Below are 12,857 nucleotides of genomic sequence, written 5' to 3'. Positions count from 1 at the left end.
CACACAATGAGAAAACCAAACCTAAAGATAAGAGGTACAGAAGAGAGTGAAGACTTCCAGCTTAAAAGTCCAGTAAATATCTTCAACAAAATTATAGAAGAAAATTTCCCTTGCCTAAAAATAGAAATGGCCATGAACATACAAGAAGCCTACAGAACTCCAAATAGCTTGAATGAGAAAAGAAGTTCCTCCCATCGCATAAGAATCAAAACACAAAATACACAAAACAGAGAAAGAATAATAAAAGTACTGAGGCAAAAAGATCAAGTAACATACAAAGGCAGACCTAGAATTACACCAGACTTCTCACCAGAGACTATGAAAGAACCTGGGCTGATGTCACTCAGAACCTAAGAGAACACTAATGTCAGTCTGTTACCCTCCTGGTTTGAGGCCTGCCTTTCAAAGCCACACCTCTCTGCCCATCTCATGCTATTCGCCATGCCTCCAACCTGGTTCCAGTTACATTCAGAAGCTCCACCTCCACAGAGAAAAAAGGAAGTCGCTGATTGTACTGATGTGCTGACATACTTGGGGGTGTGGTTTTGCCTGACTTATTCTATCTGTTGGTGGGAAGAAAGGATTCATTAAAATGGAAGATGGCTGAGCATTCACAGCTCCTGTCTAATTTTGTAAACCAACCAACCACGTGGACAGATATATCTGTGGCCACTCTATCCTTTCTCTAACTCTCTCTTGCTGCTGTTCTTCTTTCTAACTCCATATTTCCAGGTAACCCACAGTTTTAACGTTGCTGCTGGACAGCGACATGGGGCTCCTAACTTGGGGCTGGTTTTGGAGATTAACTATACAAGAGCTCTATTATATTTAATATTCAAATTTGGACAGCCAGGGTCGTGGTCAATTATCATGGAAGATGGGTGACGACGGGGTTAAACGGCAAATTCATGCCGGGATAGACAGCTAAGTGCTGGGTTTTGGTTGTCCAGGGTGCCAAGGTACGGTGGGGTCTGCAGGGTTTATCTGTGCCCAAGATGGCACAGATAGGGACATAGCCAAAGGGCCATGGGGAAACCATGGGGACGGAAACAAGCCATGTATAGGCTAGTTCCCTTTGATATTAAAGGTGTTTCTCCCTGAATTTTTAAATCCATGTCTAGTTTACATGTATGTATTCATGTGTGTTTTACGTCATATGAATGTGGAGTCTTGTCTTTTGTCTTTTGTTACATGTGGTAGCTGGCAGGGATGGCTGCGGAGGCCCCGCCCTCTCAGGACAGAGTACACAGCATCTGGCAGCAGCTCTACTGGTTAATCTTAGCTGGTCAAGCTGGTCTGCCTGGGCGGAGTGGCTAAAGTAGCTGAATCATCCCGCATCACTGCCTGCAAGGCAAGAGTGTGCTGGGCTAGACCCGGGAGAGTGCTGCTCCCTGACAGCCTGGCTATGGGTTTCCCTGGTTGTGGCCAACAAGCTGGGGTGCACAACACTCAGGAGCCCATGCCATGGCTCTCTCCTCCCCGCCTCTCCTCGCCCAAGAGTGTCTGCTCTGGCGCCTACCTACAGGATACCTCAGTGCGCTGAAGCTAGTGGGACAGGCAAGGGCCCAGGGGCTTGCCCACGGGGCTCTGTGGTCACCTGCGCTTGCGTGAAGGGAGAGCAGAAGCAGGACAGGACACCAGCGGCTGAGCGTGCAGTCACTGTGCCCATGGTACCCCTGATTGTCTGGCCAAGCATACACTGTCACAGATAGTTTGAGCACTCACATAATTAAGCCTGCCTTTTTGGGGCTCTTTGGTCACTGAGTGTACAGCGAACCGCCACAGAGCTGGGGCTTGAGTGGGTCCAAGGTCGCGCTCTCTCGGAGAGAGGCCTCTCAGAAGAGCCTCATGGGATGGTGCCCACAGGCAGACCCAGAGCCATTGTTTGCGGAACGCTGGGGTGCACTTGTCCCTTTGCCAGGCTGGGGGCAGCTGCTGGCAACACCGGGCTCTCTTGGGCCTCTGCTGCTGCTGCTGCAGGCTCAAGTTGCCAGGACAGCTGCAGAGAGCTGGGCTGGATCCTGGGCTACACACAGCTAGAGGTCTTGGTGCAGGCAGATGCCAATTTCCGAACTAAAAGGTGGGCTCGGTGAGCTGCTCAGCAGTGGCAGAGACATCCCGGGTCCCTGGCAGACAGGAATCGGGTTTGTGGGTTCCATACAGGGGGCGTAGGACCCCTGGCGGCCTGACACAGTGCTGGAGTCGACCAGTTTAACACGACTGCCTGCTTGTCTCCCTCTTGCCCCCCAGACCTGGACTTTGCCTGGCTGCTCTTCCTCAGATGGTGGGCTGGTGGATGCCTATTCCTGAACTAGAAAGCGGGCTCAGGGAACTGCAAGCCAGCAGCTTTAGTGGTTATTCACAGCCAGTCACGGAAGGCGGGCCTGGCGACTTGGCCCCTTGGGGGACACACCCAAGTCTCCACCCAGCTGCTCTTCCTGGGAGCCTGGGCAGGCTAAAGCGGCCAGGGTCCCACACAGGAGACAGACAGAGTGAGTGGGGGCAAACACTCACATGAGCCTGCCCAGACCCAAATCTCTTAGTGCGCATGCTCGGGGCCCAAGGGCACGAATAGAACTTTGACAGTGCACACGTGCACGGATTCATGTCTGCGCAAGCGCTTTACAAGCTAGCGATTTTCAGCCCATCTGGTCAGATGGTGTGTACACATGGCTTCTGTTAGATGCCTGCAATCCCGGAGTCAAACAGATTTCTAATTTATTAAGGACATAGGAAATATAGAATTCACTATGAAATATAAAGCTAAAGCTTAATTTCTAAATTCTTTTATTCTCAATTTAATAGACCTCATTTGGCTTCTGGCTAATCTTAAAGGTATATATTCATTAATTATTGATTTTTAAATATTTGAACTCTGCTTTAATCGTTTCATCCATTACTAAAGGCTAGATTTAAGCTAATAAATAATAACCTGTGTCCACATTTTATTTTCATTGTAACAAGTAAGCTTGGTTTTTCTTTATTGATAGCCCATCTAGTTGATCAGTGACTTACTGCTTAAAGACAGGGTTTCTCTGTGTGGCCCTGGTTATCCTCGAACTCGTGATATTCTGCCATAAACTTCCATTTTTGTCAGGTAAGTATTAGCCATGCACCTAAGTGATAAAATTCTAACTGCTAAGACAAGGGTCTTTCTAGATTTTGCCTCTCACTTGCCTCAAAAAATTTTGGTTTTTTTATTTGGCTATTACAAAAATGTTACAGACATATCCAATTGTAGTTCTATCTCTCTACATTCTATACTTTAAAAAAATATTAGATACTGCCTCTATTTGGCTAAGAAAAATATACTCTTTGCCTCTACTTAGTACATAAAGATAATGCCTTGATTTTGTTCAATATAAACCAACTTCACAAGCCTCATAGGCTTTTTATAGTTAATAAATAATTATGTTACTTATTTCAAGTTACTCTTGACTAGATAATATTTTATACATCTTTAAGAATTCAAATGAGGCTTCTATCACTTGACTATCTTAATCAGATATATTTCTTTTAGAGTTTAATATCTTATTTACATAATAATTATATATTCATGTAGATATTTTAAGGGGAATGTTTTGAAACATTCTTTATTTCATTTAACCTAAAGACATCTACTTCTTCCACTAGCAATTAAGTTGGTTATTACAAATTACTAATTAACATTTGGCTTATTTATTAAGATTTTTAGACAAAAATTGATAATTTTCTAGGTAAAGATTGTCCTGATTTTTACAGTATATATCTCCTCTTTAGCTTTATATAGAGACTTTCATATTTAAGACATATACCTTATTTTATGTCATACCAGAGGGGGACACCAGATCCCATTAGAGATGGTTGTGGGCCACCGTGTCGTTGCTGAGATCCGAACTCGAGACCTTCAGAGGAGCAGTCATTGCTCTGGTCTGATTGACTATCTTGCCCAATGATAAGTCACAAGTTCTATTTTCATAATTTCTCCCTGTTTCTACTCATATCATCAAAATTAAGCTTTATCCTTTTTTATTAATATATAGTTATATCTGGTCAATTTTAAAATATGATTTTGATCTCTAAATTAATAGTAAAATATACATATGTGACTATTTTCTTCTCAGACTCTTAAGTTATAATTACTTAAACATGCATGATATATTAATTGGTTTTTGGCTATATTCTTTTTTTATATATTTAATGATCCTTTTTAGAACTGACAGATTGTCAATTTTTTTTGAATTTTAAAGGAAGGAGGATATGCACTCCTCCCTGAGAGTGCCTTTGCTCTGGTTTTTCAGTTATATTAAGAGACATGTTTTGCCTTTTTGATTATGTTAAATAATATTTCATTTTCATTTTTTCACTTCTTTTAAGGCATGCTTTGTTTTTGCTCATGTTTAAAGGTGTGTTGCCTTTTGCTTGTCTTGAAAAATCCATTATGAAATGGTGTGTCACTCTACTGTCTAACACCTTATTTACTTAACCCCACCTTGACCTGGGGAAGGGGCTCCTTTGGTGTTGATACACAATGGCAACCTTATACTTTTATTTGCCAAGTGGATAGAGACACAGTATCCTTTTATAGACATATTTTTTGTGCCAAATCTATAAGCTGAACATTGTTTACTGGCCAACATAGTTTCCTTGGTTGTAAGAGACTCCACCATTTTCTAAGAGTCAATATTGATTTCCCTCTATACCTAGAGGCCAAACTTTGGGCCTAAGCATTGCTAATTTGTGACCAAGTGCCTGAGACGTCGTCTAGTTATTGTTATTTTTATAATTTAAGTTTTTTATATCAAACAGGCTCACTCCCAGAGCCCTCCTTACTTAAAAAAAAGGCTCACTCCCGGAACTTCTAACATGAAAGTTACTTATTGACAATTGAACTAAAGGCCTATTGAAGGCAAAGCCATTGAAAAGGCTCCTAGCTGGGGAGCTACTACTCCAGAACACAACTAAGATGTCTACAGCCATACCACCCTGAACACACCTGATCTTGTCTGTTCTCAGAAACTAAGAAGGGTCAGGCCTGGTTAGTACTTGGATGGGGCACCCAGATGTAGATGTCTACGTCCAGCTGCCCATCAGCACACCAGGACTGCTTTACATAGACTTCACAGAAGATAGACTACAGAGAGACTATGGCAACTCTTGGACTCTGCAGGTGCTAAAGGCATATCATGGCATTTTGCATGGATGGATGGTACAAAGAAGCGTCTGTCTCTCTGGTGCTGAAGTGAACCCAGACACAGATACATACCGAGGCTGTGTCATATAGTCTGAGAGGATAGAACCAGAGAGGTATACAGAGCTAATCAGCTAAGGCACCATGATGTTTCCCATACAGAATATGTGCAAAGCTCCATGGCCTTTATCCTACCTTTTGTTTATAACTAAAATAACTCTCTGCCTGTTTTCTAATATAAAGGGAAGAATTGTTACCCTCCTGGTTTGAGGCCTGCCTTTCATAGACACAGCTCTCTGCCCATCTTCTGCTATTCGCCATGCCTCCAACCTGGTTCCAGTTACATTCAGAAGCTCCACCTCCACAGAGTAATAAGGAAGTCACTGATTGGACTTACATGCTGACATACTTGGGGGTGTGGTTTTGCCTGACTTATTCTATCTGTTGGTGGGAAGAAATGATTCATTAAAATGGAAGATGGCTGAGCATTCATGCCTCCCATCTAATTTTGTAAAGCAACCACGTGGACAGGTATATCTGTGGCCACTCTATCCTTTCCCTAACTCTCTCTTGCTGCTGCAATTCTTTCTAACTCCATATTTCCAGGTAACCCACTGTTTTAACATTGCTGCTGGACACTGACACCAGCACAGGCTACTATACCCAGAAAAACTCTCAATTACCATTGATTGAGAAACCAAGGTATTCATGACAAAACAAAATTTATGCAATACCTTTCAGCAAATCCAGCCTTCAAAGAAAAAATAAATGGAAAACAAGGACGGAAACTACATTCTAGAAAAAGCAAGAAAGTAATTTTCCAACAAAAGTAAAAGAAGACAGCCATATGAACAAAATCCCACGTCTAACAACAAAAATAACAGGAAGCAACAATGACTAGTCATTAATTTATATTAATAACAACAGACTCAATTGTCCCTAAAAAGACATAGACTATCAGAGTGGGTATGTAAACAGGACCCAACATTTTGTTGCATTCAGGAAAACTACCTCTGTGACAAAGACAGACACTACCTCAGAATGAAAGGCTGGAAAACAATTTTCAAAGCAAATGGTGCCAAGAAAAAACTTGGAGTAGTCATTCTAGTATCAAATAAAATAGACCTTCAACATAAAGTGATCAAAAAAGATAATGAGGGACACTTCATGTGCATCAAAGGTAAGATCTACTAAGATGAACTCTCAATTCTGAACTTTTATTCTCCAAATTCAAGGGCACCCATATTTATAAAAGAAACTTTACTAATGGTCAAAGCACACATTGCACAATATACAGTAATAGTGAGAGACTTCAACACCCCACTCTTTGCAATGGATCTATCATGGAACCAGAAACAAAACAAAGACACAGTGAGACTAATAGAAGTTTTGAAACAAATGGATTCAACAGATATCTACAGAATATTTTATCCTAAAACAAAAGAATATACCATCGTCTCAGCACCTCATGGTATGTTCTCCAAAATTGGCCATGTAATCGGTCACAAAACAGGACTGAAGAGATACAAGAAGATATAAATTATTCCATGCATCCTATCAGATCACCATGGACTAAGGCTTATCATCAAGAACATCATAAGCAATAGAAAGCCCACATATAGGTGAAAGCTTAACAACATTCCACTCAACAGTAACTTGGTAAAGGAAGAAATAAAAATAGAAATTAAAGACTTTGTAGAATTTAATGAAATGAAGTCCCAACATACCCAAACTTATGGCACACAATGAAAGCAATCCTAAGAGGAAAATTCATAACACAGAGTGCCTCCAAAAAGAAACTGGAGAGAGTGTACTCCAGCAATTTGACAGCACATATGAAAGCTCTAGAACAAAAAGAAGCAAATTCACCAAACAGGAGTTGAAGGCAGGAAATAATCAAACCCAGGGCTGAAAACAACCAAATGGAAAGAAAAAGAACTGTACCAAGAATCAACCAAACCAAGAGCTGGTTCTTTGAGAAAATCAACACAATAGATAAACCCTTAGCCAGACTAACTAGAGGGCACAGAGACAGTATCCTAATTAACAAAATCAGAAATGAAGATGGAGACATAACAACAGAAACTGAGGAAATTCAAAAATGCATGAGATCCTACTAAAAAAGTTTATACTTGACAAAACAGGAAAACCTGAATGAAATGAAGAGTTTTCTAGACAGATACCAGGAACCAAAGTGAAATCAAGATCAGATAAACAATCTGAAGAGTTTCATATCCTCTAAAGAAATAGAAACAGTCATTGATAGTCTCCCAACCAAAAAGAAACCAGAACCAGATGGGTTTACTGCAGAGTTTTATCAGATCTTCAAAGAAGACCTAATACCAATACTCCTCAAACTATTCCACAAAATAGAAACAGAAAATATCTTATCCAATTGAAGCCACAATTACTCTTATACCTAAACCACACAAAGACCTAACAAAGAAAGAAAATTTCAGACAAATTTTCCTTATGAATATTGAATCAAAAATACACAATAAAGTTGCACACTGAATCCAAGAATGCATAAAAAAAGATCATGATCAAGGAGGCGTCATCTCAGGGATACAGGTATTGTTCAATATACAGAAATCCATCAACATAATTCACTATATAAACAAATTCTAAGAAAAAAACATAAGATAATCTCATTAGATACAGAGAAATCATTTGAAAAAATCCAATACCACTTCATGATAAAAGTCTTGAAAAGATGAAGAATTCAAGGCCCATACCTAAATATAAGAAAAACAATATACAGCAAGCCAGTAGCCAACATCAAATTAAATGGAATGAAAATTGAAGCAATCTCACTAAAATCAGTGACGAGATAAGACTGCCCACTATCTCCCTATTTACTTAATATTGAACTTGAAGTCCTAGCCAGAGCAATTAAACAACAATAGGAGATTGAAGAGATACAAATTGGAAAGGAAAAAGTTAAATTATCATCATTTCGAATGATATGATAGTACACTTAAGTGACCACAAAAATCCTACGAGAGAACTCCTACACCTGATAAACAATTTCAGCAACGAACCTAGGTATAAAATTAACTCAAGCAAATCAGTGACCTTCCTCTGCACAGAGCATAAACTGGCTGAGAAAGAAAGTAGAGAAGCAACATACTTCACAATAGTCATAAATTATATAAACTATCTTGGTGTGACTCTATCTAAGTAATTAAAAGATCTGTATGACAAGAACTCTGAATATCTGAAGAAGGAAATCAAAGAAGACCTCAGAAGCTGGAAATATCTCCCATGGTCATGGATTTGCAGGACTAATATAGCAAAAAGGGCCATATTTCAAAAAGCAATCTACAGAATCAATGCAATCTCCATCAAAATTCCAACTCAATTCTTCACAGTCTTGTCAAGAAAAATTTTCAAATTCATCTGGAATAACAAAAACCAGAATACTGAAAGCTATTCTCAACAATAAAAGAACCTCTCATTGAATCACCATCCCTGACCTCAAGCTTTACAACAGAGCAACTGTGATTTAAAAAAAAAAAAAACTGTTGGTATTGGTATAATGACAGGCAGGTGGATCAATGGAATAGAATGGAAGACCCTGATATGAACCCAAAAACCAGAGGTCACTTGATATTTGACAAAGGAGCTAACACCAACCAGTGGAAAAAAAATATAGCATTTTCAACAAATGGTGCTGCTCTACTGGTGGTTAGCATGTAGAAGAATGCAAATCTATCCATTCCTATCTCCTTGTACAAAGCTCAAGTCCAAGTGGATCAAGGACTTCCACATAAAACAAGATACACTGAAACTAATAGAAAAGAAAGTGGGGAAAAGCCTTGAGCCCATGGGCACAAGGGAAAATTTCTTGAATAGCTTATGCACTAAGATCAAGAATTTACAAATGGGACTTCATAAAACTGCGAATGTTATGTAAGGCAAAGGACACTGTCAATAGGACAAAATGGCAACCAACAGATTGGGAAAAAATCTTTACCAATCCTATATCTGATAGAGGCTTAATATGCAGTATATACAAAGAACATAAAGAGATAGACTCCAGAGAACCAAATAACCCTATAAAAATGGGGTATAGAGCTAAACAAAGAATTCTTTTTTGTTTGTTTGTTTGTTTGTTTTTCGAGACAGGGATTCTCTGTATAGCCCTGGCTGTCCTGGAGCTCACTTTGTAGACCAGGCTGGCCTCAAACTCAGAAATCTGCCTGTCTCTGCCTCCCAAGTGCTGTGATTAAAGACGTGCGACACCACCACCCTGCTGAACAAAGAATTCTTAATTGAGGAATACCAAATGGCTGAGAAGGGCTTAAAGAAGTGTTCAACATCCTTACTCATCAGGGAAATGCAAATCAAAACAACCCTGATATTCTACCTCTCACCAGTCATAATGGCTAAGATCAAAAAATTCAGGTGACAGCAGATGCTGGAGAGGTTGTGAAGAAAGAGGAACACTCCTTCATTACTGGTGGGATTAAAAGCTGGTACTACCATTCTGGAAATCAATATGGCAGTTCCTCAGGAAATTGAACATAGTACTACCAGAGGACCAGCTATACCACTCATATCCTCAGAAGATTCTCCAACATGTAATAAGGACACATGATCCACTATGATCATAGCAGCCTTGTTTATAACAACCAGAAACTGGAAAAAACCCACATGTCCCTCAATAGAAGAATGGATACAGAAAATGTGGTACTTATATACGATGGAATACTACTCGACAATTAAAAACAATTTGTGAAATAATTAGGGAAATGGATGTATCAAGAGAATATCATCCTGAGTGAGATAACCAATTCACAAAAGAACAAACATGGCATGCACTCAGTGATAAGAGGTTATTAGCCCAGAAGCTTGGAATACCCAAGATATCATCCACAAACCACAAGGAACTCAAGAAGAAGGAAGACTAATGTGTGGATACTTTGAACCTTTTTAGAATGAGGAACAAAATACCCATGGGAGGAGTTGCAGAAACAAATTATGGAGCTTAGACTAAAGGAAGGACAATCCAGACTGCCATACCTGGGAATCCTTCCCATATTCAATCAGCAAACCCAGACACTATTGTGGATGCCAGCAAGTGCTGGCTGAAAGGAGAATGATATAGCTGTCTCCTGAGAGGCTCTGCCAGTGCCTGAGTAATTAGAAGTAGAGGCTCACAGCCATCCATTGGACTGAGCACAGAGTCCCTATTGAAGGGGCTAGAGAAAGGGCCCAAGGAGCTGAAGGGTTTGCAGTCCCTTAGTAGGAACAACAATATGAAGTAGTACCCTCACAGCTCCCAGGGACTAAACCACTATCCAAAGAAAACATATGGTGGGAATCATGTCTCCAGCTGCATATGTAGCAGAAGATGGCCTTGTCGGTCATCAATGGAAAGGTCCTGTGAAGGTTCTATGCCCCAGTGTAGGGGAATGCTAGGGACAGGAAGCGAGAGAGGGTAGGGTGGTTACCAGGGGGAGGGGAAAGGGAACAGTGGAGAATTTTTTTTTGTTTTTTGGTTTTTTTGGAAGGGAACCAAGAGAAGGAGATATCATTTGTAATGTATGTAAAGAAAATGTCTAATAAAAAATAATATATAAAATAAATAAATACATAATAAAAAATTGTAAAAGAAAACAAATTCACACTATTTGTCCCAGGCACACCCACACATGTAGTAAAAAATATTTTTAAAATGATACTTGAATGATTTTAAACATCACTTGTAAATCTGTAAGTACTCAATGAAATCTACAATACATGACAAAGTTGCTAATTTTACAATTATATATTAACCCTTTACCTGACATCTTTGAAATAGGAAGTAATCAATGAAGTCCCAAGGATTTGTAACATCCAATGATGGGGAAGAATAAAATATGGAGTGTAAAAAAGTAAACTAATGAATAAAAAAATCTTTAAAATTTTAACTTCATTTCTCCCAGCCATACCCACACATGTAATAGAGTAAATTATTTTTTAAAATGATACTTGCATGATTATAAACATCACTTGATCAGCAAGTATTCAATGAATTCCACAATCCATGACAAAATCACTAATTTTATTAATTTGTATTAACAAATTACCTGATGTCTTTGAATTAGGAAGTAGTCAATGAAGTCCCGAGGATTTGTAACATCCAATGATTCTTCATGTTCTTTTATTTTCTCCAAAATAAAGCTTTTAATATATGTAAAATTTTTGAAAAATATATTATGACTTCCTGTACAATAATTAAGAAGTATAGGGAATACATTGAAAATCTGTAAAGAAATGCAGGAATTTACTAAATAAATACACTGAAATGAAGTAATTAAGATATATTTATAACATAATACATCATCGTTTTAATTGATAGATAGAGATATGAATGAAATTCACCTTAGTTTATTTACTTACATAATACTTTTTCATTCTAATAGATTTCATGGACAAATTTCTCAAAAATGAACAAAGATCATAAAAAATATTTCCACATTCACATATCTTTTGAGTGTAAAGAATGTTCATGTTAGTTACTTAATGATTCAAATAAACTTTGTTCTAAAAGTTTGAATTACCATGTTACATAGATTACTTCCTCTCTCATTTTAAGGTAATAACAGCAGATGAAATTTTATGGTAACATGATTTATAAATGAAATGTAGTGCCTGATTTTCATTTCTATCTGCCAGCTTCTGACATGAAATATCTATTTAGAAGTGTGTAGTGCTTCAAGATCCACTGAAATCAAGAGCATGCCATACCACTTTACAATTTCTGCATGATCACACAATCATTTTATCTGAAGTGTGCAGTTAATGCCAGTTCAGGCTAGGAAAATTCTGTGAGTATATACATAGTCCACACAGTATTGAAATATTCATCTTCTCATTTTGACCTTTTGCTTTGTCAACTGTTATCCCAGCTGACCCATCAAACAACTGTAACTACTCAGTTTTCCTGAAAGCTTTCATTTCCATAATACTCTTCCTTATTTGAGAGAATGTTATTTCTATACTGAGGCATTCTTTCCTAGTAATATGATGAAAATGTGTTTAATAGTTTTAAAGTATGAATGGAATTTCCATAGTAGAAGGATGTCCTAGATGTGACTGGCCACACTTGTAGAAGTGAATGGAATTATTTTACAAACAATTCTGTACTAGTCACTGAGAACATTCGTGGATAAGCAGCTAGTAGTCTTCAGTCGTCCTGGCATTTGCCCCTTAGTTTTACTGCTTGTATAGATAATGGCTTTGATCTCCATTACACATACTCTTTGCATAATATGATACTCATAATATGGAAAATGTGGTACTTGTCACCTGACTACTATGTCCCTATTGATTTTGATATGTGAGAAAGATAGAACATGTGTTTTCAGAAGTAAAAGATCATGGCTTTACCTGACACTCAGGAGTGGTCAAAATTTTACTGCACTCATTCACTTTTCCTATCAAGCTAAGAAAATCCTTATCTTCATAATCAAAACGATTCTGGAAAATAATGGAGCAGATGACATTGCAGGGAGCACATCCCATGATGAAATGGGGATCATAGGGTGAGCCTGAAGATTGGAAACAATTGTAAAATTCTTTAAAAAAAATAAACACATACAGTTGCCCTTGTTAACAGGATAAGGTACCTTAGAAATTGTAACAAATAATTGTGAATATACTTCACTGCTATGTACTTACCTGCTGAAGAATCATGATC

The 12,857-nt window shown here is 38.6% G+C and overlaps 2 protein-coding genes across 17 annotated transcripts in view; one reads left to right on the top strand and one right to left on the bottom strand.

Moving 5' to 3' along the window:
- Positions 1-12,857, top strand: part of Fhit (fragile histidine triad diadenosine triphosphatase) — a 1,878,988-nt gene that overhangs the window by 1,418,079 nt on the left and 448,052 nt on the right. The gene's annotated exons all lie outside the window — the stretch shown is intronic.
- LOC116072994 (cytochrome P450 2C40-like) overlaps positions 1-12,857 on the bottom strand; it is a 49,168-nt gene that overhangs the window by 29,695 nt on the left and 6,616 nt on the right. The window contains exons 4-5 of one of the 2 annotated variants that reach the window (XM_031344649.1): positions 12,548-12,708; positions 11,245-11,421 (exon numbers count right to left, since the gene is read on the bottom strand). In XM_031344649.1, the coding sequence (XP_031200509.1) occupies positions 11,245-11,421; positions 12,548-12,708 (338 nt within the window). The remainder of the gene's footprint in view (positions 1-11,244; positions 11,422-12,547; positions 12,709-12,857) is intronic. The other variant, XM_031344642.1, reaches the window with a different exon arrangement.

This window comes from Mastomys coucha, unplaced genomic scaffold (assembly GCF_008632895.1).
Source record: "Mastomys coucha isolate ucsf_1 unplaced genomic scaffold, UCSF_Mcou_1 pScaffold10, whole genome shotgun sequence".
Lineage (NCBI taxonomy): Eukaryota > Metazoa > Chordata > Mammalia > Rodentia > Muridae > Mastomys > Mastomys coucha.
Note: the sequence above shows the minus strand (reverse complement) of the source record. Positions and strands in the feature narration are given on the sequence as shown.